This window comes from Canis lupus, chromosome 17 (genome assembly GCF_003254725.2).
Source record: "Canis lupus dingo isolate Sandy chromosome 17, ASM325472v2, whole genome shotgun sequence".
NCBI lineage: Eukaryota > Metazoa > Chordata > Mammalia > Carnivora > Canidae > Canis > Canis lupus.
In genome coordinates, this window is record NC_064259.1 from 24,323,434 (window position 1) to 24,348,020 (window position 24,587).

At 38.3% G+C, this 24,587-nt stretch overlaps 1 protein-coding gene across 5 annotated transcripts in view; it reads left to right on the plus strand.

The window, feature by feature from the left end:
- The window catches only part of LCLAT1 (lysocardiolipin acyltransferase 1), a 192,698-nt gene extending 168,332 nt beyond the window's left edge, over positions 1 to 24,366 (plus strand). For 4 of the 5 annotated variants that reach the window (XM_049095956.1, XM_049095955.1, XM_049095958.1 and 1 more), the window contains 2 exons: positions 20,042 to 20,131; positions 20,311 to 24,366. In XM_049095956.1, coding sequence (XP_048951913.1) covers positions 20,042 to 20,131; positions 20,311 to 20,813 — 593 coding nt within the window. In that variant the 3' untranslated portion in view covers positions 20,814 to 24,366. The remainder of the gene's footprint in view (positions 1 to 20,041; positions 20,132 to 20,310) is intronic. The other variant, XM_025454256.3, reaches the window with a different exon arrangement.
- Positions 24,367 to 24,587: the final 221 nt, after the last annotated feature.

Sequence of the window (24,587 nt, forward strand, 5' to 3'; positions counted from 1 at the left end):
TAACTAAAGATGTTTAAGTAGCATTTCTTGGACTTATTTGGCTTTCATGTATCTTTGGAGATGTGTCAAATCCAATCTTTTTACCCATTCTTAAGACAACCCAGGTTGTCTTCTTGTTGAGTTGTAAGAGTTCTTTATATATTTTGGATATAAGTCCTTTCTCATATACATGGTCTGCAGATATTTTTCTCCCAGTCTATGACTTGCCATTTCATTTTCTTAAGGCTGTCTGATGAAGAACCAAAGTGTATAATTTTGATGAAGTACAATTTTGCCATTTTTAAGTTATGGGTTTTGGGGTTTTTTTTGGTTTTGTTTGTTGTTTTTTTGTTTTGTTTTTGTTTTTGTTTTTTGTTTTTGTCCCAAGAAATTGTTGCCTATCCCAAGTCAAAATGATTTTGTTTTCTTACAGAAATTTTTATAGTTTTAGCTTTTATACTTAGGTCTATGGTGCATTTTGAGTTAGTTTTTGCATATGGTATCAGGTAAGCATCAGATTTGTTTTCCTTTGCATGTAGATACCACCTGTTCCAGCACCATTTGTTGTAAAGACCGTCTTTTATGCAAATTTATTGAAAATGAAATTGACAGGGCACCTGGCTGGCCCAGTTGGTTTGTCTTGCCTTTGGCTCAGGTCATGATTCCAGGGTCCTGGGATTGAGTCCTGCATTAGGCTCCCTGCTCACTGAGGAGTCTGCTTCTCCCTCTCCCTGTGCCTCTTCCCACTGCTCACATGCGCGCGCGCTCTCTCTCTCTCAAATAAATTTAAAAATAAAAAAAAAAAGAAATTGACAGTTTAAGTGTTAGTCTGTTCCTGGACTCTGTGCTCTTGCACAGATCTATACATCTAGCCCTCTTCCAGTACCTCACGTACTGTTACAGTTGAGTCCTGACATTAGTTAGTGGAATACTCCAGCTTTGTTCTTTTTCAAAATTGTTTTGTTATTCTATTTCTTTTACATATCTTTATAACATTTAGATCAATTGTTAATTTATACAAAGCATGGTAGATGTTTTAAAGGTTTTTAAAAACTTATTCATGAGAGAGACACAGAGAGAGGCAGAGACATAGGCAGAGGGAGAAGCAGGCTCCCTGTGGGAAGCCCGATGCGGAACTTGATCTCAGAACTCTGGGATCACAACCTGAGCAAAAGGCAGACACTCAACCACTGAGCCACTCAGGCATCTCAGGCCTTTTTAATTTCTATTAGCAATGTTTTATAGTTTGCAGTCTTGTACATATTTAGTTAAGTTTATTTCCAAGTGTTTCATATTTTTGATATTATAAATGGTAGTCTCTATAATTTGAATTTCCAGTTGTTCATTGCCAGTATGTATAAATAATTTTTATATTGAATTTGTATTGCTAAATCTACTTATTCCAGTAGCTTATTTGTAGATTGCTAAAGATATCCTACAGTGTTTTTATATTGCCAGTGAGTAAAAACAGTTTTACTTTTTCCTTTTCAAGCTGTATGCCTTTTCTTTTTACCTATTGCAATGAGTAGGACCTCCAATACCACATGTATGGTAATAAATGCTATTGTATTAATGAAATATAGATATATACTTACTTAGTGTTATTTTAGATATGTGGGATTGAGAGACCAGGAATATTCTACTTAGTAACTTGGACTAATTTTTGAAACTGCTCTCCCTACCTAACCCCTGTTGAACATCTCTGTGCTGGTGAGCTTCTAGCTAGGTCTAGGAAGAAAGGTGAGAACCATTGGTTATCATACATTAAAACTTTAGGTCTTTACATACTACTTATAAACACTGGAATGTAAAAAGCCTAACCCTGCTATTAAGTATAGCCTCAGCTGAGTGAACACTGGTGTCGGAAAGTGGTAAAATGTTAGTATACCAACCACATGGCTCTAAGACTCAGGCCACAGCTTTCCTCTTAGCCTGAGGATGCAGACCAGCAGAATTTCAGCACTCCCTGCCATAATCAGGAAGCCTCTGTTAGGTGGCTGCATTCTCACTCAAGTTCAGCACTTCTACCCCGCCCCCCCTTATCCCACTGATGCAGATTTCTACAAATAGGAAACTTAAGCGTTCTACTACTAATAAAAAGGACTTTTCTTATGTATCTCTTTTTTAAAAATTTCTGTCTTTTCCTGGTATATGAAGGTTTAGGGATTGACTGAGAAACTAAGCTGAATTAGAAGTCAGGCAAGCCACTCTCTCTAGTCCAGCCAGGTTCATAACTGCCTCAGTAGGTCAAATGCAGTGAGAAATGATTTTCTATGGTAAACTTAGTAACCATGAGAGTTTTCAGGCAAAATTGCAGTGTTGGCAGAGTTGATCTTTGCCTTTTTCCCTTTAAAATTCTTTCTGCCCAATCCCAATCATTTTGTGCCCTCTCACTGTCCCCTAATTATCTGAAATAATATCAGGCAAGATCTTTCTCCATTGCCCCAGAGGAGGAATAAACTCTTTCAATCACATCTCCTTCTATAGGGACACATCTTAAGGCAGTTACTGTTGTAAGTAAGTCACTATATAATGTGAATTAGGGCAAACTGTTTTACCTTAATTTAAAAATAACTTTAATAGACAACATTCACTGATCTCTAAGGATTACCTCAAATAATCCTCCCAGAGGCAGTGTATGTTTCTAAGGCCACATATTAACAAGGAGTGGAATTAGACTAAGATCCCAGTCTTAACTTGATTCTAGAGTCCAACTCTTTTTTTTTTTGTAAATTTATTTTTTATTGGTGTTCAATTTGCCAACATATAGAATAACACCCAGTGTAGAGTCCAACTCTTAAACACAATTCCCCTTGGCCTCCTCTGCTTAGAACTATACCTATAACCCAATATTTTCCAAAATGTGGTCCTTCAACCCTCTATGAGATCAGAATTTCTGGAGTGTCTGTTAAAATGTGAACTTCTTGATCTCACCCATACATGCTAAATGAGAATCTTTGAGAATGAAATCCAGGACTCTTAATTTTCAGCTAGTTCCCCAGGTGATTCTGAGGCCACTGAAGGTTGAGAACCACTGCCATAGCCTCGCTTCCTCAGGAATGCATCTCTGCAGTTTGTAGGAATTGCCATAAAATTTTAACTGTGCATTCTCCGCAGTCAACCTATTTAGATAAATTTAGAAAATAAAATCTAGCTTTTTCATGAAGCTCTTTCTAACTGGTAACTTTGCTCTTTATTCTCAAAATGCTACTTCATAACTCAGAACTCCAATGAAACTTTAGGAAAAAAGTTTTCATCCCCAAAATGAAGACTGAAAAACAAAAACAAAAAACAAAACAAAAACAAAAAAAAAAAAAACAGGGGTACCTGGCTGGCTCAGTTAGAGGAGCATGCAACTTCCATCTGGGGGTCATTGGGTATAGAGATTACTTGAATAAAAATAAAACTTTAAAAAAGAGAAAAATAAACCTTGATATTTTATATTTCTTAATGGATGCTGTATTAGTTTCCTAGGCTACTATGAATAAAATCACCACAAACTAGGTGGCTTAAAAAAACCTGAAGCTTTATTATTTCACAGCTCCGGAGGCCAGAAGCCTGGAATCAAGTGCTGGCAGGGCCATACCTCTTCCTGAGGTATGGCCCTCAGGGAGAATTCTTCCTTAGAGCTTTCTCAGTGCTGCCTAGTGTTCCTTAGCCTGTGGCTACACATAACTCCATCTTTGCCTCCATCTTCATATAAAGATCTTCTCCGTATCTCTGTGTGTCCTTTTCAGTCTCTTCTGAGGACATTTCCATAGGATTTAAGTCTCCTGAATCCAGTATGATCTCAATTCAGGGCTTAATTACATCTGCCAAGATGCCAAGACCCTATTTCCAAATAAGGTTATGTTTGAAATTCTGGTGGATGTGAGTTTTCAGGGAGATACGGTTCATTCCACTACATATATTTATTTGCTTTCCTAATTTATTGTTATTCTCCCAATTTAAAATTCAGGATTGCTAGCTATTCGTCCAGATGTTGACTGTCCGTATAACTAAGATTGATTTTCATTGAAGTATAATTGACACACAGTGTTACATCAGTTTCAGGCTACAGCAGTGATTTGACAGCTCTATACCTTATGCTGTGCTCACCACAAGTGTAGCTACTACCATCTGTCACCATACAGTGCTATTACAATAGATTGACTATATTCCCTATGCTGTACCTTTTATTCCTATGACTTAATACATTTCATACCTGGAAGCCTATATCGTCCAATTCCCTTCACCCATTTTGCCTATCCTCCATCTCTCTCCCCTCTGGTAATCACTAGTTCTATATTTACAGGTCTGTTTCTCTTTTTTGTTTCTTTATTCATTTGTTTTTTTAGATTGCACATATAAGTGAAATCATGATATTTTTCATCTGACTTATTTCACTTAGCATAATACACTCTAGGTATGTCCATGTCATCATGAATGGCGAAATCTCATTTTTTTATGGCTGAGTAATATTCCATTGCATATGTAAATACACTATATCTGTATTCGTTCATCTATTGATTGATACTTAGGTTGCTTCCATATCTTGGCTCTTGTATACAATACTGCAATAAACAGAAGTGCATATAACCTTTGAATTAGTGTTTTCACTTTCTTTGGGTAAATATCCAGTGGTGGAATTACTGGATCATATGATATTTCTATTTTAAATGATTTTTTGAGGAACCATCATACTATTTTCCACAGTTCCACAGTGGCTGCACCAATTTACATTCCCACCATCAAAGCATGAGGGTTCCTTTTTCTCCACGTATAAACACTTGTTGTTTCTTGTGTTTTTGATTTTAGCCATTCCCATAGGTGTGAAGCAATATCTCATTGTAGCTTTGCAATCCCTGGTGATGAGTGTGTTTATAACTGGCTTTAAACAAAAAGTCTACTTATTATTCCAATGACTTTTTATACTGATTCACTGGAATTGATCGCTAGATGGAAACTCTTTTCTCCTTCTGCTTCCTGTTTCCTGATGACTGTTTCCAAAGAAAACATTTGCTTAATACTTGGTTTACCTTATTGGCCTCCAGTCCTGATTCCACCCCTCTGCTGCTCAAATGTAATAGAATTTACTAAACAACTGGGCTTGATTATAACCCTGACCTCTGCTTTCTGATGAAACTCAACAAAGTTTACTAGAAAATAAATTCACCCTTAATATCTCTCCCTACCCCCAATCTTCATTGATGCTTTGGAGAGAATTGCTTTGAGAAGTTTGTCAACACTAAGAAAGTTCTGGTTGACATTTGGGGACTATTTAGAAGAATCTTTGATCCTCTCTAATCTGAGGCATAAAATACCGAGAAAGAACATTGTTACATGGAATATTCCCTTCCCCAATCAGCAGTTGATTCTAAGTAGACTCCATGGGATGCAAGCAAATGAGTTTTCTGCCTGGCAGAGCACATAACAGACCACAGTTACTCAAAACCAAGAATGTAAGTTTACAGATGTAGACTGCCACTTTGATGGTATTCTGATCACTTAAAAAGATATAGAATACTTGGATTAGAATCCAATTCTCTGTAATCTTTCTTCGAGTTTTATCCACATATAATTTAAAAACAAAGAGAAGTACAAAAAGGGAAACAACATGCCAAAAGGAAAAGAGAAATGTAACCTTTTTTGGCCAGAGGTATCAAAATGGCCTACAATGTTGTTATCAGTAGGTCAGCTCTGTTCTTTGAAACACATCCGTCTGAACTGCATCAAATCTATTTACTTTTTCTTGTTTTAAACTTCAAAAGATACTCCATATACTATGTAAGAATAGAGCCTACTGTTCTTTTGCCATCTTGGAAGAAACTGAGACTTTTGTCCTTTGGTTGAGCTACCCACAGCCTGATTCTTTATCCTCTCAGTAGAAAAGAGGTCACAGTTCTGTCAGATTATCCCTTCATCCCAGTAGTAGCATCCTTTTTCGTTTGAAGCATTCGTTTGAAGTTTTGAGTATTCTGTGTGTATACACACTTTTTTTTTTTTTTTTTTTTTTTTTTTTTGAGGGTGGGAGGCAGACAGGGAGAGAAAGAGAGAATCGTAAGCAGGTGCCATGCGCAGCAAGGCCTAACACAGGGCTCAGTCTCACAACCCTGAGATCATGACCTGAGCTGAAACCAAGAGTTGGACCAATTAACTGATTAAGCCACCCAAGCACCTCCCGTATTCCCCATATTAATCTACTTGCTTCACCACTACCACCAGCTCACTTTGTACTTCACCTTACAGGACTTGTTAAAACAAAGTACAAAGACAAGAAGGAACAAATTATTATTTCTACTAAAAAGCATAAAATATAATTCCTTGGTGGAATATTTAATTTGGTCATTTGGAAAACAGTGTATAAGCAGGTGGTGGTGGAATGAAGTGGGAAACAGCCTTCAAAATCGGCATAGCCTTGTGCTCAGGTATCTCTCCCCTCATGCCTTTCATCAAACAAAGGGTCTTGTGGATTAATAAGCCCCCACTGTGGAGTGCATGCAGCTGTGGTTGGATCACGCCTGGTTGATCAGGGAAGCCTTGTTTTACTGAGATCCCTAAACCTAGTCAAGCTCACTAAACAGGAGTTCTGATTCCTAAGGGATTAAAAACAAGGTAATTTAGTTCTTGGATCATCTAAGGAGAAGGTATGTCACAGGAGATGTGGCGCAAGCCTAAGGCGGTTTCACAACCACTTCTGACCGACCAGTGTGGCTCCCAGTGTAGAACTCAGGGCAGGCGAAAGGAGAGAACTCATCAGCAACCAGAGACCTTCACCTTCTACTCTATTTGTCTTGCTCTTGAAGACAGCAATTGCCCTGGACCCCATTAATAATACCCCACCCTCGACCAAACTTACTTTTCTTCTCAGAGGAAAAAAGGATGAAATTGCAGAGAAGACTCTGTTCTATGCATAATCATTTACACAATAAAGATCTAGGGAGAGGGATGCCTGGGTGGAGTTTAGCGCTCCTGCCTTTGGCCCAGGGCGTGATCGTGGAGACCCAGGACTGAGTCCCACATTGGGTCCCTCCATGGAGCCTGCTTCTCCCTCTGCTTGTATCTCTGCCCCTCTCTCTGGGTCTTTCATGAATAAATAAATAAAATCTTTTTTAAAAAAGTTAAGATCGGGCAGCCCAGGCGGCTCCACAGTTTAGCACCGCGTTGGGCCCAGGACATGATCCTGGAGTCCCAGGATCGAGTCCCATGTCGGGCTCCCTGCTTCTCCCTCTGCCTGTGTTCTCTGCCTCTCTTTCTCTCTCTCTCTCTCTCTCTCATAAGTAAAAATCTAAAAAAAAATATTAAGATATAGGGAGAGTAGTAAAGTAACATTAGCCTTTGTGGGCATTGTTTTTAAATAAGTTGGGCTGTATTGTTATTAGCATAAGTTTTTAAAGATTTACAAAACTGTAACTTAGATACTCCACTGTAGTTTAGATAGCTGCCACAAAGTGGGTGGAAGGGTCTAGCTTGTGATTGGATGGATCAATCAATTGAACTTACTCCAGGAGTGCATAACAGAATTTTACATAAGATCCAATTGTTTATACTTCATATAAAACCATAGCAAAACTCTTAATCAGAACGTGTGTATGATGTGCTTAAAAGATGAAAATAATAATAGTGCAGTATTAAAAGAAACTTGAATAAAACTTGAAGATCTTCCATATACAAAGTATTGGTTTCATTAGTGAGTACAGTAGACTACCTTTATAAACTGGCTGATCCACACGCCTTCTCTTACTTCTGCTAACCTGCCAAGGGAAGCCTTATTCCCAGATTGAAGAGCAGGAACCTGAGGCGTAGGGAGGTTAAGTAACTTCAAGGTCACAAAGGTCACTATGCCTAGGTATAAAACCAGGTCAGTCTGACTCTATAGCTCCTGTTTTTAATATGCAGTTCTTAGAAGGTAGAGTAGGGTAGTGGAAAGGCTTTGAGTCAAACACAGCTGATTGCTGATTAACTGCTGATTAATCTTCAGCAAGTGATTTCTCTGTGCCTCAGTCTCTACAACTATAAAAGAGGGATAATATCACAAGGGTTGTTAAAGATCATAATATTTTAAAGCTCCAGAAGGGCAGAGATCTTCCTTTTGTATATCACTGTAACCCCAAAGCCTATAGCTGTGTCTGGCATAGGGAGTATGTGCTCAAAAGAGAACTTGTTGAATTAAAAATGCCTAGCACTTTGTAGGCACTCTGTAAATGGTAATGTCCAAGTGCGTTATCAGTCCTCTTCAACCCTAACATCAGACTGTAGAGACTAATAATGTGTGGTCTCTGGTCTCATTTAACTTGAAGACCAGCAAATTAGTAGAGTGTGCATATGTTGACACTTTAGATCCTTTAATCTAGTACTGATTCATGGTCTGCGGCTTTGGAACATCTAAACAAATTGAGTTGAGTTCAGCAGTGGCAAATTATATTTTGTTATTGTTCTTGTTTTTCCCATTGCATTTTGAATGTCTTCTCTCAACATCATTTTAGCTTTTTTTTTTGAAGAATAATGAGCAGAGTATGAATTTTTCAAAGAATAGGCAAAATAAGTTCATGTCATCAGTAACACAATCTACACATGCACAAATGTAAGTGGCGGTTATGCTTAATAAGTCCCGGAATGAATTTGTAACTAGGATTCTTGTCCCTTTACTTCACAGCACATTATTTTGTTTTGTTCCTTGCTATTTTTGCTATGTAATTTCTGCACTAAAATCCCTGTGATTGAGGAGACATGGTACATGAGGACAGCTGCTAGGGTAGCCTGCCTATAAAATTAGCACCTGTGTGCTTTGTCCCTATTACACAATAATGACATAATAGTTTGTATTTCTGGTAAAAATTGAACACAAAATTTTATCAAGCACTATAACTATCAAGCATAGTATATTTGTATGTGCATACTATATGTTATATTGTATGCAAATCTATGCAGTTTTATGTGTAGATTCACATAATTCTTTTAATCTCTTTATGATTTTGTTTCCTTTGTTATCTGTAATCTTAAATATTTATGGTCTTTCTTCCACTAATCACATTCATGGAGTTTAGTAGTGATCTTGTCAAATAACTAGTTTTTGTATTTATTGTTTTTCACTATTTCTTAGTGTTGTTTCATTAGTTATTGCTTTTTATCTGTAATAATCTTTTTCCCTATATTTCCCTTTGGATTCCTCCCCAACTTCTGAGATTAGTAGTTTATTTTTTCGTTTTTCTCCTATAATAATGAAGCATGTATTACTGAGTATAGCCTTCACTCTATCCTATTGATTCCATTTTTCATTCTTTTTAAGTAGTTAATAATTTTTCTATTGATTTCACCTTTCATCAAGAGTTATCTAAAAGTGTCCTGCTGGGGCACCTGGGCCCTCAGTGTTTAGCTCAGAGCATGATTCCAGGGTCCTGGGGTCGAATTCTGCACCAGGCTCCCATAGGAAGCCTGGTTCTCCCTCTGCCTATGTCTCTGCCTCTCTCTCTCTCTCTCTCTCTCTCTCTCTCTCTCTCTCTCTCTGTGTGTGTGTTGTGTGTGTGTGTGTGTGTGTGTCTCCTGAACAAATAAAATCTTTTTAAAAATAAATAAAAGTGTTCTGCAGAAGGGGGGACATTTATTTATATATATATATATATGTTTTCTTTAATGGGATTTTGATGTGGAATGTATGTGGCTTATAATATTTCAACCTTTTTTTTTTTTTTAAGATTTTATTTATTTATTCATGAGAGACACAGAGATAGAAGCACAGACACAGGCAGAGGGAGAAGCAGGCTCCATGCAGGGAGCCTGACGTGGGACTCAATCCCAGGTCTCCAGGATCCAGCCCTGGGCTGAAAGCAGCACTAAACTGCTGGCCACCCAGGCTGCCCTATTTCAACTTTTATAAATGTGTCTAAATCTCTTATCACCAAGTAAATAATTTATTAGTGTTCCATGGATACTACCACCCTCTAAAATAGTTTTAAAAGATATATAGATCTATATAATCTTATTAAATCACATTTATCAAGTTATTCAGTTCTTTTATGTAATTGATTTTATTACTGGTGATCTATTATGAAAGGCACAGAAGCCTACACTAGAATCTTAAAATTCTCTTTGCATTTCTCATATATTTCCTTTTAATAATATCTGTGACTCTGATTCATACAGATGTTTACCCAGTATTTTCTTTAATAAAGAAATTTGATCTTATGTATAGATGCTGAAAGGATAGTTGATAAATTTTAAGCCACTCCTAATAAAAACTAAAACAAAATAGAAATTAACTAATAAAAATAGACTACTGTTTTGCCAAAACTCAGCAACAAGGATCTCCTACTAAAGCCCTAAATCCATTGACCTTTTTATTAGCAACTAAATGCTAGTGAAAGCACTAAGACTACCTTAAAGAGGAGAAAAATTGAACCTAAAACTGTTTTTTGCTGCTGACAGAATATCCACAAAATCAAAAAGAATGTAGTAAAGAAACAACCCAATGTAGTAAGAAAATGTGTTAAAATGGCTACATTTGCTGTACAAATGTACAGCAAACAGATTTTTCTCTACTGAAGCAGTGATTGCCTAACAGCAGTAGGAATACATATTCCTTTCACAATAATGGCAAAAATTCTTAAATTATTTGAGTATAAATTTTAAAAGAAGTCACAGAAGCTTTCTGAAGAAAACTGAAATCTTATTGAAAGGCCTAAAATAAGATTTGAGCAAATGGAAAAGGATACTTTTTTCTTAGAGGAGAAGACAGTATAAAAGCATCAGTTATTTCAAAGTTATAATGTAAATATGCAAATGCAATTTCAGGATAAGTTGGGGGATGGTTATTTTAAAATTGAATTAAATGCTCTTAAGTTTATATTGCAAAAGAATTGCCAGCAGGAGAGTCAAGTATAGTATGAAAAAGAAAACAGGCAGATTTGCTTTGCCAGGTTTAGTCACTAAGGACATCAGTATGGTGGTTTTGGAACAGGAATCGACACAGATAAGTGGAGCATACGGGAGAAGGGAAACTAGATGTTTGTATATTTGAGAATTTAAAGTAAGACCAAGTTGGTATTTCAAAACAGTGGAGAAAATAAGAATCATTTAGTAAAGGATGGTAGAAAAACCCTGACGTCTACTGAAAGAAAATTGAAATATAAAATTAAATGGAAAAAGTGGTTTTTTTATCTTGTAGAAAAATATAAAATATACATACAGTCTAGGGGTAGGGGGAGATAAAAATAGGCATCCAAAAGCTATAACAGAAAGAGAAATGAACTTGTATAGACACATAGACACACACAAGTATTGGGGGGAAATGCCATAAATAAAAGCAATAGATCATGGATTTGTAAACACATTTGCAACAAAAAATAGAGGCTTAATATTAATAGTTCATGATAAAGAAGGAGCTTTGCAAATTGGCCAAAAAGAGACAAACAGCAGATAGGGACTAGATAGAAGAAATGAAGCTGCTTTCACAAAGCATCAAATCCAACAAAATCAGTTCCCTATGGCCAGGGAAACACTCGTGACCAGCTGATAAAATCGCCATGAACATAAGGTGGAAGGTAGCTTTCTTATACACCATAAGATAAAAAACTGAATTTTCAAAACAGGCAAGGCAGTCTACCAGTATATACTTCCAATGGACTTGTTAAGCTAATTAAAGACCTACAAATTAAAACAAAATGATATACTTTGGCACCTTTATAAAAATTATAATACCAAACATTAGTAAGTATGAAAAGAAAGCTCTATCATACATTTCTTGTGTTTAAATTGAACGTTCCAGGGGTCAGTTTCCTTTATGTAGCAAAAAGTCTGTTGAGATGTTCATATCTTTAATCCAGCAATTCAGTTTATTGGGAATTTATCCTAGAAAAATCACTATCATTAGTTACAAAAAGATCAATTTAAATGTTGTTTGTGTGGAAACAACTTAAATATCTGAAAACAAAGGAATTTTAAAGATTTCTATATAAACAAATGTCATGGATCCATAAATTGACATTTTAGAAAATCTTTAATGACCTGTTTGGAAAGATGCATGAAAAAACAAGTTATAGAACAGTACATATAATATGGTCCTATTTTTCAAAAGTTTATAGATCTCTTTTTCAAGACATACTTTTTATATAAATATGTGTATATATGTGTGTATATATGTGAGTCTGGCCTTAACAAATATATAATACTGTGATCTTGCCTTTGATGATCTATTAATACATCAATATTGTAAATTGTGGAGAAATGTCAACATGTTTTCATTCTGCCTAGAAACTTTTTTTGAAGACTCAGATTCAATGCCCATCAGAAGATTTTCATAACTGAAAAGATTCATGCATTTATACAAAAGTTTAACAGATTTAGGATAGGAATGTGAAAATCTGTGTCCCTGAAATTACCTGTAAGAACCAAGTTCAGGTTGGATAAGCAAGACTGTTCACAAACAGCATTTTCAGTTTTAATTACCTTTCTAGCTGAAAGTTGATTTTTAAGCGCAGGCTGGTTCTCTTTTAGAAAGAGGAGGTGTTCATTTTGACTTAAAAGCAAGATAGGGCAGGAGGCCAACAATCCTGGAGCACAGATCATCACCTTCCACTTCTGAGTGCCATCCAAGGATTAATATCTACACTTAGCTGAAAATGTCTAAGGATGAGTTGGTAGGGATGTAGAGAAATATGTGTATTGGGTGATGAATTAGGGCCTGTCCCCTAGATCCAAGGCCAGGCTCCTCAACACTTTGCTTCTCTGTTGTGGGAGAGGTGTAAGTGTAGGCAGGAATAAATAGAGCACAGGTGTGCCATAGCAGACTTGGAGTCCTCCTCAGGGGAAGTCCAGGGACAGAAGGAGGATCAAGGGTAGCACCCTAAACCTCGACTCCCTGCACTACAGGTAATCACACCCCTGGAGGAATAAGAACAAAAATCAGAGCACATACCATCTGCCAGGCAGTGCTCCAAGCATTTAATAGCCCTTCTCCTGGCCAGTCCTCACACAACCCTAGGAGGGCAGGTCGTTTTTTTTTTACCTGCTTTTATAGGTGAGGCTTTTGGTGAACATGCTAAGGTCAGAGGGCTAATGAGGGACAGGACCAGAAGTGATCTACTTTTCATTTCTTAAAATATTCAACTTACACAGAAGGACAAATGAATAACATTCTCAGTGGTAAGCAGTGTTTTCTCCAAGAAAATGGTACTGAGTCCTAATACCAGCTGATTTTAAATGGTTCATGCATGCCATTTTGAAGCTGAAAGGTGTCTTATTTATTGGTATTTTTAGTCTAAATATATCAAAATCTATCAGTTCTGAACCATTCTTCAAAGTGCACTGACTAGTTCCAATTTGTCATACTTATTATTAGCTGTGTACTAGTATATGTCAGCGTTAAAGTGACACAGTGAGTGATTGTGGAGTTACTAAATCCAACTTTGATCATTTGGGAGTAATTTTTTTTTAATCTGAAAAATAGTGGACAAATCCAGTAGCTTCAGCATTTTCTCTTAACACAAATGCATCTTAGATGACAAGCTAGTTTATTTAAGACTCTCCAATATATGTAGTTAGACTTATGGACTTAGATGTGGCTAATTGAAAATAGGCTTATGCAGATTTTTAATTTTTTAAAAGTATTAAAGTTGAAGTCCAAATAAATTCTATTTTTGTGTATTTTGCATGTTTTCTTTGTCTTATTGTAGAATGGAGAAAGGAAATAATAGTTAATAATTAAAATTTAAGACCACTTTGGGTGAAAAAGAAAAAGTTTGCACTTCTGTTATTCTGCCACTGAACTATATAATTGAATGTGTATCCTTTAGAAGCTGTGGGCAACCCAGGATTTCTTCCAGCAGTTCATTCATTTTGAAACCTACAAATGTGTAAAGAATTGGTTCTCTCCCACTCCCAGTGAGCTTTTCATATTGAATAGACTCTTGTAATGATCATGGGCCCAACTTGATATGCTTGGAGACACTCCCTTCTGCATATTACATTTAAATTCCAGGCCTGTCTTTTAATCCTCTGTTGGTTACTTAGACCTGACAAGTATTGGAAATGCCCTTAGTGTCAGTCTTAGACTAAAGATAAGAAGTAAGTGTTTGTCCTGTTCTCCCAGGGGGGAAAAAGAAACATCTATGCGCCCAGATGAGTGTGGGTATTCTAACACCTGATAGCTTTACATAATAATAATAAAGTTTGAAATTTTGCAGAAGACACAGTATTGGGAACAGATCATTTTCTAAGCATATCGGCAGGTGACAAGGTGGCTAGATAGCATTTAGATTGATAATCTCAGCTATATAAAAAGCAATGAGATCTTTTTTTAAATGGCTTTTACTCATGGCAGCCATCTTAATTTTTATTTAAAAGGATTTTGTTTTCATACCAAAAGATTTCAAGACTATCAATCCTTTGTAGTTGGAGGAACTTCTCTCTTATTATACTATTGTATTATTTTAGCCCTTTTACAAGCTGGTAAGTGAAATAAAGGCACATTTCAACTCCTGAATATCCATTTCAGTATTGTCACTTAGGAATGAAGCAGCAAGCCCTGCTCACCCTTACCTGTTGTTACCTTCTGAGAGGAAACTAACTTGTCTGATAGTAATGGCTCCTTCAGGCTAGAGGCCATGGGGCCAGGAGGTCTTGATAGGGTGATGTGAAAAGTAAGCTCCTCTATTAGCAAGAAAGCGTTCCGTGTGGCTTTGGGTTGTCTGGAGACAAGAAACGTAGTAGAAAGTTTATGAAGTATCAAGACATAAAAGGTATCAGGACATAAAAAGCCTTGGTCCCTTTCCTTCTCTCTTGCTCAGCTTGAATGCATTTGAGTCTCTCTGATGCTTAAGAATCTAGTACAGCTCAAGGCAATGAGCAACTAGTATAAGCTGTCTCTTCTCCCAACCTCTGTAGTTCTTCCTTTCTCACTTCGTTGCCTTTAGATTCTCACATTACAGCATTGTCTCTTGCTTGTAACATAGTTATTTTAGTTATGTTGAGTTCTATCACTCCAAAGTTCTAAATTCCAAAAAAAGCAATTTTTGGAAATTTTTGGAATATTGCCTTTTTGTAAGGTGACACCCCACCACCCAAGATTGTTATAATTCTTTCAGAACCAAGAATCTGTAGAACATAAATTAAAAAAAAAAAAAATCCAATGCAGCAGGTAGATCTCATTAACTGAATATAGAAGTTATAATCATACTAACATTAAGAGCTTTCTTTGTGCCCAGCACTATGCAAAGAGCTTTATGTTCACTGCACTGTTTATAACAACCTCACATACAAGGCATTATAATTCCCTCTTATATTTCTAGATGAGAAGATATCAGACCATAAAAATACTGGTCAAGGAAGCATTTCTGGAACTTGTCTTAAGTGCAGGGCATTGTGCTCGGTACCTAGGATCCAAAGCAGAGATATGGTCCTTTCCCTTTCAAGTATTTATGACGCCCTGGGAGACTGGGTTCCTGTGAGCTTCCAGTAAGAGAGGACAGGATGGCAGACGAGTGCCCAAACAAGCACACAACATATGTGTCCGGAGCATGCCAGAGAGCAGGACCATTCTGGACCTGGATACTTGAAGAAAGCTCTTCTTGGAATGCAATCTTCTTGAGATTACAGGTAGACCTTAGAGTGGAGAGAAAAGATTTCAGGGAAAAGACTGTATATTTGAGGCAGAGGGAATATTCTTGGCAGTTTTGTGGAGTGGCAGTTTGAATGCTTGACTTGTGTAGAAGGCAGGAGGTCCCTGATTGGCATCTTCAGGACTCAGATGAATAACACCCTGGACAGTAGTATAGAGAAGGTATGTGAATGCAGTTTTCCCTCTGCAAATACCATGCTGCATTGGTGAGCTAATACAGGCTAAAGTTAGAGGGACAGATTAGAGCCCAATGCTAGCATTGTGATTCAGTAATCACTGTTTGCAGTTAACATTTATCCCGTGCTTACTATGTATCAGACCCTATTTTATGTGTGGTTATATGTATTGTTTAGTGCTCACAACAACCCTGTGAGGTAGTTTGCAGATACAAGAACCAAGCAAGCCTAAGACAAGTCAGTAAGAGGCAGAACGAAGATTTGAATGCGGGCTGTCTGCTTCCACATCCCACCATGCTCTGCATGGCAGTGTTTCTAGAATTTTTCACTTAGGAACATCTCTATTATAAATGATACTCACACGGGTCTCAAAACTTGCCATTTACATCCTGAACAGACACATGTTCACATTGTGTCAAACCATTCCCTACAGGTTATCCAGAAGAGAGTTGAAAGCAAAAGCAATTTAGTTTCTTACTAGTGTAGTCCTGTCCTTTTTGATAGCTGTTCATTAGCATTAAGGACCACCTGTGGAAGAAGGCTGGCTCACTCGAGCAGCTGCAGAGGAGAAGCTATGTGAAGCGATGTGGTGTGACAGGAGAGTGGTGGGAGTGGCCTGGGGAAGTGGGCAAGCCTGGGCTGTGGACCAGTAAGGCGGATGAGACTAGCAGCCCTTTTGGAGAAGGGTCTGGGCAGAAGGTGAAGCAGAAATACTGATTACAGCAGAGTTTGGAAAGTAAATAAGACAGGCACTCAGTTCTGAATAAGAGGCTAAGTGGCACGACAAGTGACAGGAAGTGACATTTCCTCCACTGTGAGACAAAGTGAACTTCCTGCTGGAGTCAAAAAGGTCCAGCCTCACCTTTTTTTGAAGCTTTCAGATCTGCCTCCACTACAGCCATGTCCTGCACAGGCCTTTCGTCCACCTCCACTCTCATATAAACAATGCTCAGCATCCCTGCAAGACTGTCCTTCCAATTTTAAATCTAAGCCTTGTTGACATAGCTGTTTTCATTTTTCAGACCACAGTCTTTGTCAGGGGCTGATTATATTTATAAGACAGTTATGAAACCAAATCCAAACCTGGATTGAAGCAAATCATGGAGTAGACAGACAGATAGTTGGATGTATACAGAAGACTTAAAGAATCATTTAAAAAAAAAAAAAAAAAAAAAAAAGAATGTAACCAACCTAACCAAAGAAGTAAAAGGATCTGTACTCTGAAAACTATAGAACACTTTTGAAAGAACTTGAAGACACAAAGAGATTGAGAAACATTATGTGCTCATGGATTAGAAGAATAAATATCGCTAAAATGTCTCTGCTAACCAGAGCAATCTACACATTAAATGCAATCCTTATCAAAAGACCATTTTTCACAGAGCTGGAATAAACAATCCTAAATTTGTGTGAAACGAGAAAAGACCTGAATAGCCAAAGGAATGTTGAAAAATGTTGAAAGCTGGAGGCATCACAATTCTGGACTTCAGGCTGTATTACAAAGCTTTAATTATCAAGACAGTGTGGTACTAGCACAAAAACAGACACACACAGATCAATGGAAAAGAATAGAGAACCCAGAAATGGACCTTCAGATCTATGGTCAGCTCATCTCCAACAAAGCAGGAGAGAATATCCAATGGGAAAAAGTCTCTTCAACAAATGATTCTGGGAAAATTGGACAGCCACGAGAAGAAGGAAAAAACTGGACCACTTTCTTACACTAAAATTCACATTTGTGAGATGGGAATCCATCAAAATCCTAGAAAACACAGGCAGCAACCTCTTTGACCTCAGCTACAACTCTTGCTATACACGTCTTCTAAGGCAAGGAAACAAAAATAAAAATGAACTACTGGGACTTCATCAAGATAAAAAGCTTTTGCACAGCAAAGGAAACTGTCAATAAAGCTAAAAGGCAGTCTAAAGAATGGGAGAAGATACTTGCAAATGTCTTATCAGATAAAAAATCTGTAAAGAACTTACCAAATCCAACACCCAAAAAACAGTCCAGTCAAGAAGTGGGCAGAAGACATGAACAGACATTTCTCTAAGACGACATACAGATGGCTAACAGACACATGAAAAAATGCTTCACATCACTTGGCATCAGGGAAAACCACAATGAGATGCCATTTCACACTAGTCAGAATGGCTAAAATGAACAACTCAGGAAACAACAGACATTGGTGAGGATGCAGAGAAAGGGGAACCTTCTTACACTGTTGGTGGGAATGCAAACTGGTGCAGCCACTCTGGAAAATAGCATGGAGGTTTTTCAAAAAGTTAAAAATAGAGCTGCATTACCACCTTGGAATTGCACTACTAGGTTATTTATCCAAAGGATTCAAACATAGTAATTTGAAGGGGGCACATGCATACCAGTGTTTATAGCAGCAAGGTTCACAATAGCCAAAACGTAGAAAGAGCCCAGATGTCTATCGACAGGTGAATGCATAAGAAGATGTAATATATATAGTGGAATACCACTCAGCCATCAAAAGGAATGAAATCTTGCTGTTTGCAACAGCGTGGATGGAAGTAGAGGGTATTATGCTAAGCGAAATCAGAGAAAGACAAATACTGTATGATTTCATTCATATGCAGAATTTAAGAAACAAAACAGATGAACATAGAGGAAGGGGGAAAAATAAGATAAAAACAGAGAGGGAAGCAAACCATAAGACACTCTTAACTCTAGGAAATAAACTGAGGGTTGCCAGAAGGGACTTGAGTGATGGAAATTAAGGAGGGCACTTGATGGAATGAGCACTGGGTATTATTCAACTGATGAATCTCTAAATTCTACCCCTGAAACTAATAATACACTAGATGTGAATTAAATTGAACTTAAATGTAAAAAAAAAATTTTTAAAAGGAGCACAACCTGTCAGTGGGAAGAGTACACATGGGGAGATAGAGAGAAGTGGCTTTGTAATATTGAAGTAAAATATAAATGGAGATGCACTCTTACACAGTTTGATGTAATCCAAACCCTAATCAAGATCTAGGATTTTTCTCCCACCCAGAATACTTCCTCATGATCCTTCCTAATCAGTTCTCACCATCCATGGCAACCACTGTTTTGATTTTTGTCCGCACAGATTAATTTTGCCTGCATCATATAGTTTTATCACAAATAATGTATGAAAGGGCTCTCACTGAAAAGAGTATGGTATGGAAGAAAGTAACGTTCAGAGATTGCACACCAACCTGCTGTGTGCCATGGATGAAAAACTTACTCTGGGCCTTGTATACAGGATTCAACTGGGTGATCCTCATGTTTCCCTAAAAATCTTAAACTCCACTTATATTTCTAATCTCAAAGACATCACCATTCACTCAGTACTCTGAGCCAGAAAATTTGAGCTCATTTATTCCACTTTATCCTCTCACATCGTTAATAGCTGTCATGTCAGTTCTCCCATGTAATTTTTTTAGACGTGTCACTTCCTTTGTCCCTGCGTTCATTTTTTGACTTGTCATGATCATCAGATTACTCTTACTACCACTCTTGCCCGTGGTCCTCTCTAGACTACTCTTGTCACTGCCCCTGAGGTAATGCTTGCTAAAATGAAACATACTCTGTTCCCTTCTCTGTTTAAAATCATTACGTGGTTCTCCACCTTTTAAGGTGCTTTTCTGTCACTCACAGAATTGAGTTCAAATTCTCAACTTTGGCAGTGAAGACCTCTACTGGAGGTGTGCCTGCAGGGTACTTCTGATGCCCTCAGCCCCACTGTGTTCTCTGCAAGACATTCACTCTGCACCTGATCCACCTTCCTAGCTAGTTCCCCTTACCTGTGCAGTCTGCCTTGTTTAGGGGACACTATGCATGCCTGTCTCCCTGATTCTCTTGAGTGAGGTTAGAGACCATGTTTTATCCATCTGTCTCCAGCATCTGGCCTGTGTCTTTGCTAAAAAACACTTAACCCCAAAGTAATTAATTGGGAGATTGCTAAGGATGATGGTATACTGGGTTAGGGTCTTACTCAGACTAAGTGGTTTAGGTTTAAAAAAAAAAAACCACACAACTTTTTTAATCACAGAAAAGCAATTAAAAATTAAAAAATCATATAGAAGTTTTCATGTGTCTCTGGTCACTTTACTAAGTCGAATTCTGAGTCCTTTCTAGTACTTGTAGTAGTAACTGGTTAAAGGTGAGAAAGTTTGTTTTTACTTGGAGAAAAGGTCTATTAATAAGAGGTGACTCCCGCTGGTATAAAAGCGGTAATCCTGTGCTCTTTTATTTCTGTCTCAAACCTGACTTAATGTGTGCTTATCCATTTCCTAGAATGGAAGGTTACTGTTTCTATGAATGAAGATAATTTCTTTCTAAAGGTCTTCATGGTCATTAGCAAGCAGATAAAACTGAAGATGACTGGTAAATATTTACCCAAATGCCTGGGAACACCAGTATTTATAACCCTCGTTTGTTTACCGTGGCTCACTATGTCCTGATTTTTTCCCCCTGTGTTTGGTTCTGCCTGGTAGTTTGAATCAGGCTTGCTGCCCCCCATTGATCATTACTCGGTCTGTAATTTTATCTTCTCCAAAACCTAGGTAGGAACCTTGATGCTGTCCATGACATCACGGTGGCGTACCCTCACAATATTCCTCAGACAGAGAGGCACCTCCTCCTCGGAGACTTCCCCAAGGAGATCCACTTCCACGTGCGCAGGTACCCAGTAGATGCCCTCCCCACATCCGCAGAGGACCTCCAGCTCTGGTGCCACAGACGGTGGGAGGAAAAGGAAGAGAGGCTGCGCTCCTTCTATCAAGGGGAGAAGAATTTTCACTTTACCGGACAGACTGTAATTCCACCTTGCAAGACTGAACTCAGGGTCCTGGTGGTCAAATTGCTCTCCATAATTTACTGGACCCTATTCAGCCCTGCAATGTGCCTCCTCATATATCTCTACAGTCTTGTTCGGTGGTATTTTATCATCACCATTGTTCTCTTTGTGCTGCAAGAAAGAATATTTGGTGGACTGGAGATCATTGAACTTGCATGTTACCGGTTTTTTCACAAACAGCCGCATTTAAATGCGAAGAAAAATGAGTGAGATCATGAGGTTCACAGTGTGATAGCCAAGGGGATATTTTGGAAATGTGTTGAGCCTTTGTAAACGGAGACGCATTTTTGCATGACTATGTCAAATATTTCTACTACCATCATTATTTGTTAAAGATATTTTGCACTTAGTTTTGTGGGAAAATCTTGCTACACATACGATTTCTTTTTAAATCTCTGAATGTAATTTCAATACGTAGCAGGGAGCAATTGCTATAAAATAACTAGGGCCAGAGTATCACTAAGCAACCACTGGGCTGTTAACGGACAGGGTACCACAAGATTTTCCTAAAGGCCCAATCCCATTTCCTCACAAACTCCCCAGACAAGAAGCAGGTCTGGGGTTCGGGGCCGGCTCAAATCAAGTGCCAGCACCTGACTGTGGAAGTGAGGGCCTTTCCTCCCGGCCCCTCCCCCCAGCACTGTCCACAGGCTTTTCTACGCCAATCAAACCATTGCATCCTTCCCTAAGGCCAGAAAACAGAAATCTCTTGTCCTTCAGCCATGCACCCAGCACCCATTTTGATAGGAAGTTCTTCATTACTCATTAAACCCAGGCAGTTAGTCTTGCACTCCCCCAGACATCAGAAGACCACCTGTGCCCTTTCATCCCATGGATATAGTAAGACCTGGACATTTCTCAGGGAGCAACCACAGGCTCTCCACTTAGAAACCTTAGTTTGAATTTTTACAGATTGGAATTAAGACAGTTTAGTTCTTCACTTGTACTTACTCTTGCATGCCCAGCGCTTGTTGGCAGGTGTAGCTTTTTCTGCGTTAAAAACGGTCTATATCAAGTCACTTACCTTTCTAAAGGAATGTGTAGAAGGTTCTGTTACTGCAGTCAAACTCTTAAAGTTGTGTCTTTTGAAATACTTCTTTAAAACCTGGCCCAAAAAGGAAGGTTATTGTATTTTCTGTACGTGCATGGGTATCTAACATCTGCCATTAAAACAACAGCAACAGCGCTTGCAGACAGGGCAGTAATGGCTTAGCCTAAATTATTCAACCCTTGCAGCCTTGACAGATTTTACTCTAAAAACTAAAATAACAGGAAAAATGAACCCCTTTTTAATGATAACGAGGGCTCGCTGTCTTTTTAGTCCTTCCTGTTTCAGTACTAAAATTTAAATCCACTTTTGACCAATCAGTTGTTTGCCTAAATATTCCTGACATTTGGAGTCCATGGAAAATCCGGCAAACCAACAGCACCCATGTCCTTCTGAGGCAGAAAAATCGTGGTCATTGTTTCCACCCTGCTGGAGCTGTGCACCACTGTTTTTATCATACAGTGGAGACGCTGGTCAGAGCCACAGAAAATAGGCAATTAAAGGTCTTTAGCTGTTAGCAAACTTGTCCACTTTACTCCTGCCTTGAACCAGCCTCAGAAGCTATTGCTTTATGTACCCTTTTGGCACAAATGCCTTCTCCTTAATTACAACCCATTTTTGCTCAACAATGACTTTTACCCAACATTTGAAACCTGCACTGCCATGAAAGGTAAGCACATTATGAGCTGAACTTACAGAGGAGAAAGAACAGGTCGCGCGCAGAACCCTATTGATACATCCCTGGCTCGGAGGAAGAGAACTAGCTAGTGCCGCACCTAGGCGCGCCAGCCTTTATTAAACCACTCCCCGCTCCCCCGGCTGTTTTCACTCCTGCTAAGAGCTACTAATTAGTTGTTATGCACGCCTGCTCCAGCCCCAGCTCTTTAATCCCATGGTTCTTAAGGTGTTTTTCTTCTTTAACCTTTTTTTCCCCCTCGAATAAAAGAGGTTTCTAATTTAGATTTCTGTCAGACCTCCTATAATTTTGGTTATATTTGGAAACACGGAATTTTATAATCAGCCCTGCATTTGTCCTGGGCAAAGGGGAAATGCCGTGTCCTTTGTCCCACACATGTCTATGCTGTAGTGTGTCCAGCGCCCTTCCTCCAGCTCCTTGGATGCTTGTTCATGTGTGACCTCCGTAGAAGAGCGTGAAGCCAGTACAGGAGGAAAGCTCTTTTCTTTCCTTTTTTAAAAAAATGTTCTCTTTTGATCATAAAAGACATGTTCATGATAAAATGCAAACTTTGTTTTACCTACCCAAAATTCATATGTACCAAAACTCTACAGGGGAATACAGACATCGTACCTGCTTTCAGAATCAGAAATGATAACTTCAAAACTAAAAAAGTTGCTTCTTTTTGTTTGGTTTTCTGGTTTTGTGTTTTGGGGTCTTTGTGTTCTTGCAGTAAGGCTTCTTTCAAAAGTTGTAATTATTTATGTTCCTACATATCTGCCTTCTTTTAAAATTTTTTTAAAGAACTACTCAGCGGATGATTTGGAACTTAGAGCTTTGTAAAAATTGGTAACAAAATGTCAAGTAGAAATTAAGTTAACTTTAACGTTGTGATCGGCCTCAGAAATGACCCCTTCCACACCTTCCCACCTCCTCTCTCTGGACTCAGAGTAACCCTTGTTCTGCCGCGTCTAGACGCACACTTCCCACTGACTGCTCTTTCAGTCCTCTGAAGACTGGCTCAGTGGACTGTGAAATGTTTACAGTACCGTCTGTCCAACTGTTCAGTCTTTACCATTCAGAAATGTTTCAAACAAAGCAAGTGGTTTATATGGGACATGAACCATTCTACTTAAGATAGGAAACTACAAGTTAGGGGGCCGATGAGGCTGCAAGTTCTTTCACCAGACAGCTCTGACAAGCAGGCCAGAATCACTGTACAAATCAGTAGGAGAACATGGTAAAAGATTGGAAGAAAAAGAATGTTAAACAGAGCACGTAATTTCAAACTCCTATTAAAGCTCTTCCTTGTTTGTTACACTATGAACACGCAGATTAGGGAGAAATACCAGCTTCCACTCACATCACTTTGAAATGAATTACTTCCTCAGCACCATCTCGGGAGCTGGACCTTGGTGGCCAAGACCAAATCCTGCAGAAAGGGTAACGCTCCAATTGCACCTGGCCTGCAGGCTCTGGGCCCGACCAGGATGCCCGTGTGCACTTTTATAATAGAAACTCTAATGGAGGGAGCCTGTTGGTATTAAATTGTTTACATTTCTTTATATAAATAATGTGCTTTCAGTGCCTTAGTTATGGGTCCCTTTCTTTTTCTGGTTCCAAGAATTCTGCAATGTGTTCCTTAGGTCAAAGTCTCTTTTAGCTACTCACTGGGAGGAAAATGGCTTGTAAACACTGGTCACTGTGGTAAACACTACTTTGTGGGGACATCTGGAGAGGAGAGCTTGTTGCTGAGGTAGCCTTTGCCTTAGTGCTGTTATTTATGCGATAGGAAACAAAAATGGTCTTATCATGCGATGAGCTTCAGACTGGAGATGGCCCCAAAATGGTCTTGTACTTAAGTTTTTATTTCAGAAGAGAATCTTGGTTTTAGTAATTTATTTTTTAAAAGATTATGTATGAAACACCAAGTTTTAAAAATAACTCACAGAATGGCCTTAGTTTTCAATGTCCACTAGTATGTTTGTGAGTTGTGTTATCTGTAATTTACATCCCAGAATAAAGTGGAATGAATTGGATACAGTTTGTCCATGTGTCATGTTTCTGTCTTTGCTGGAATGACTGAGTGTTGCTGTGTTTTCCCATGTTGTTATGGTCTTATGGTATGTAGCATTAAGGAAGAGCTCATCAGTTAGGACTCTCACAGATGTTTAAAAAAAATGCTCACAAAAAGGGAATATGCTGCTTCCATAATTGAAAAAGTCTAGGGGCCACAGTTGAATTCAGACCTCATGAATGT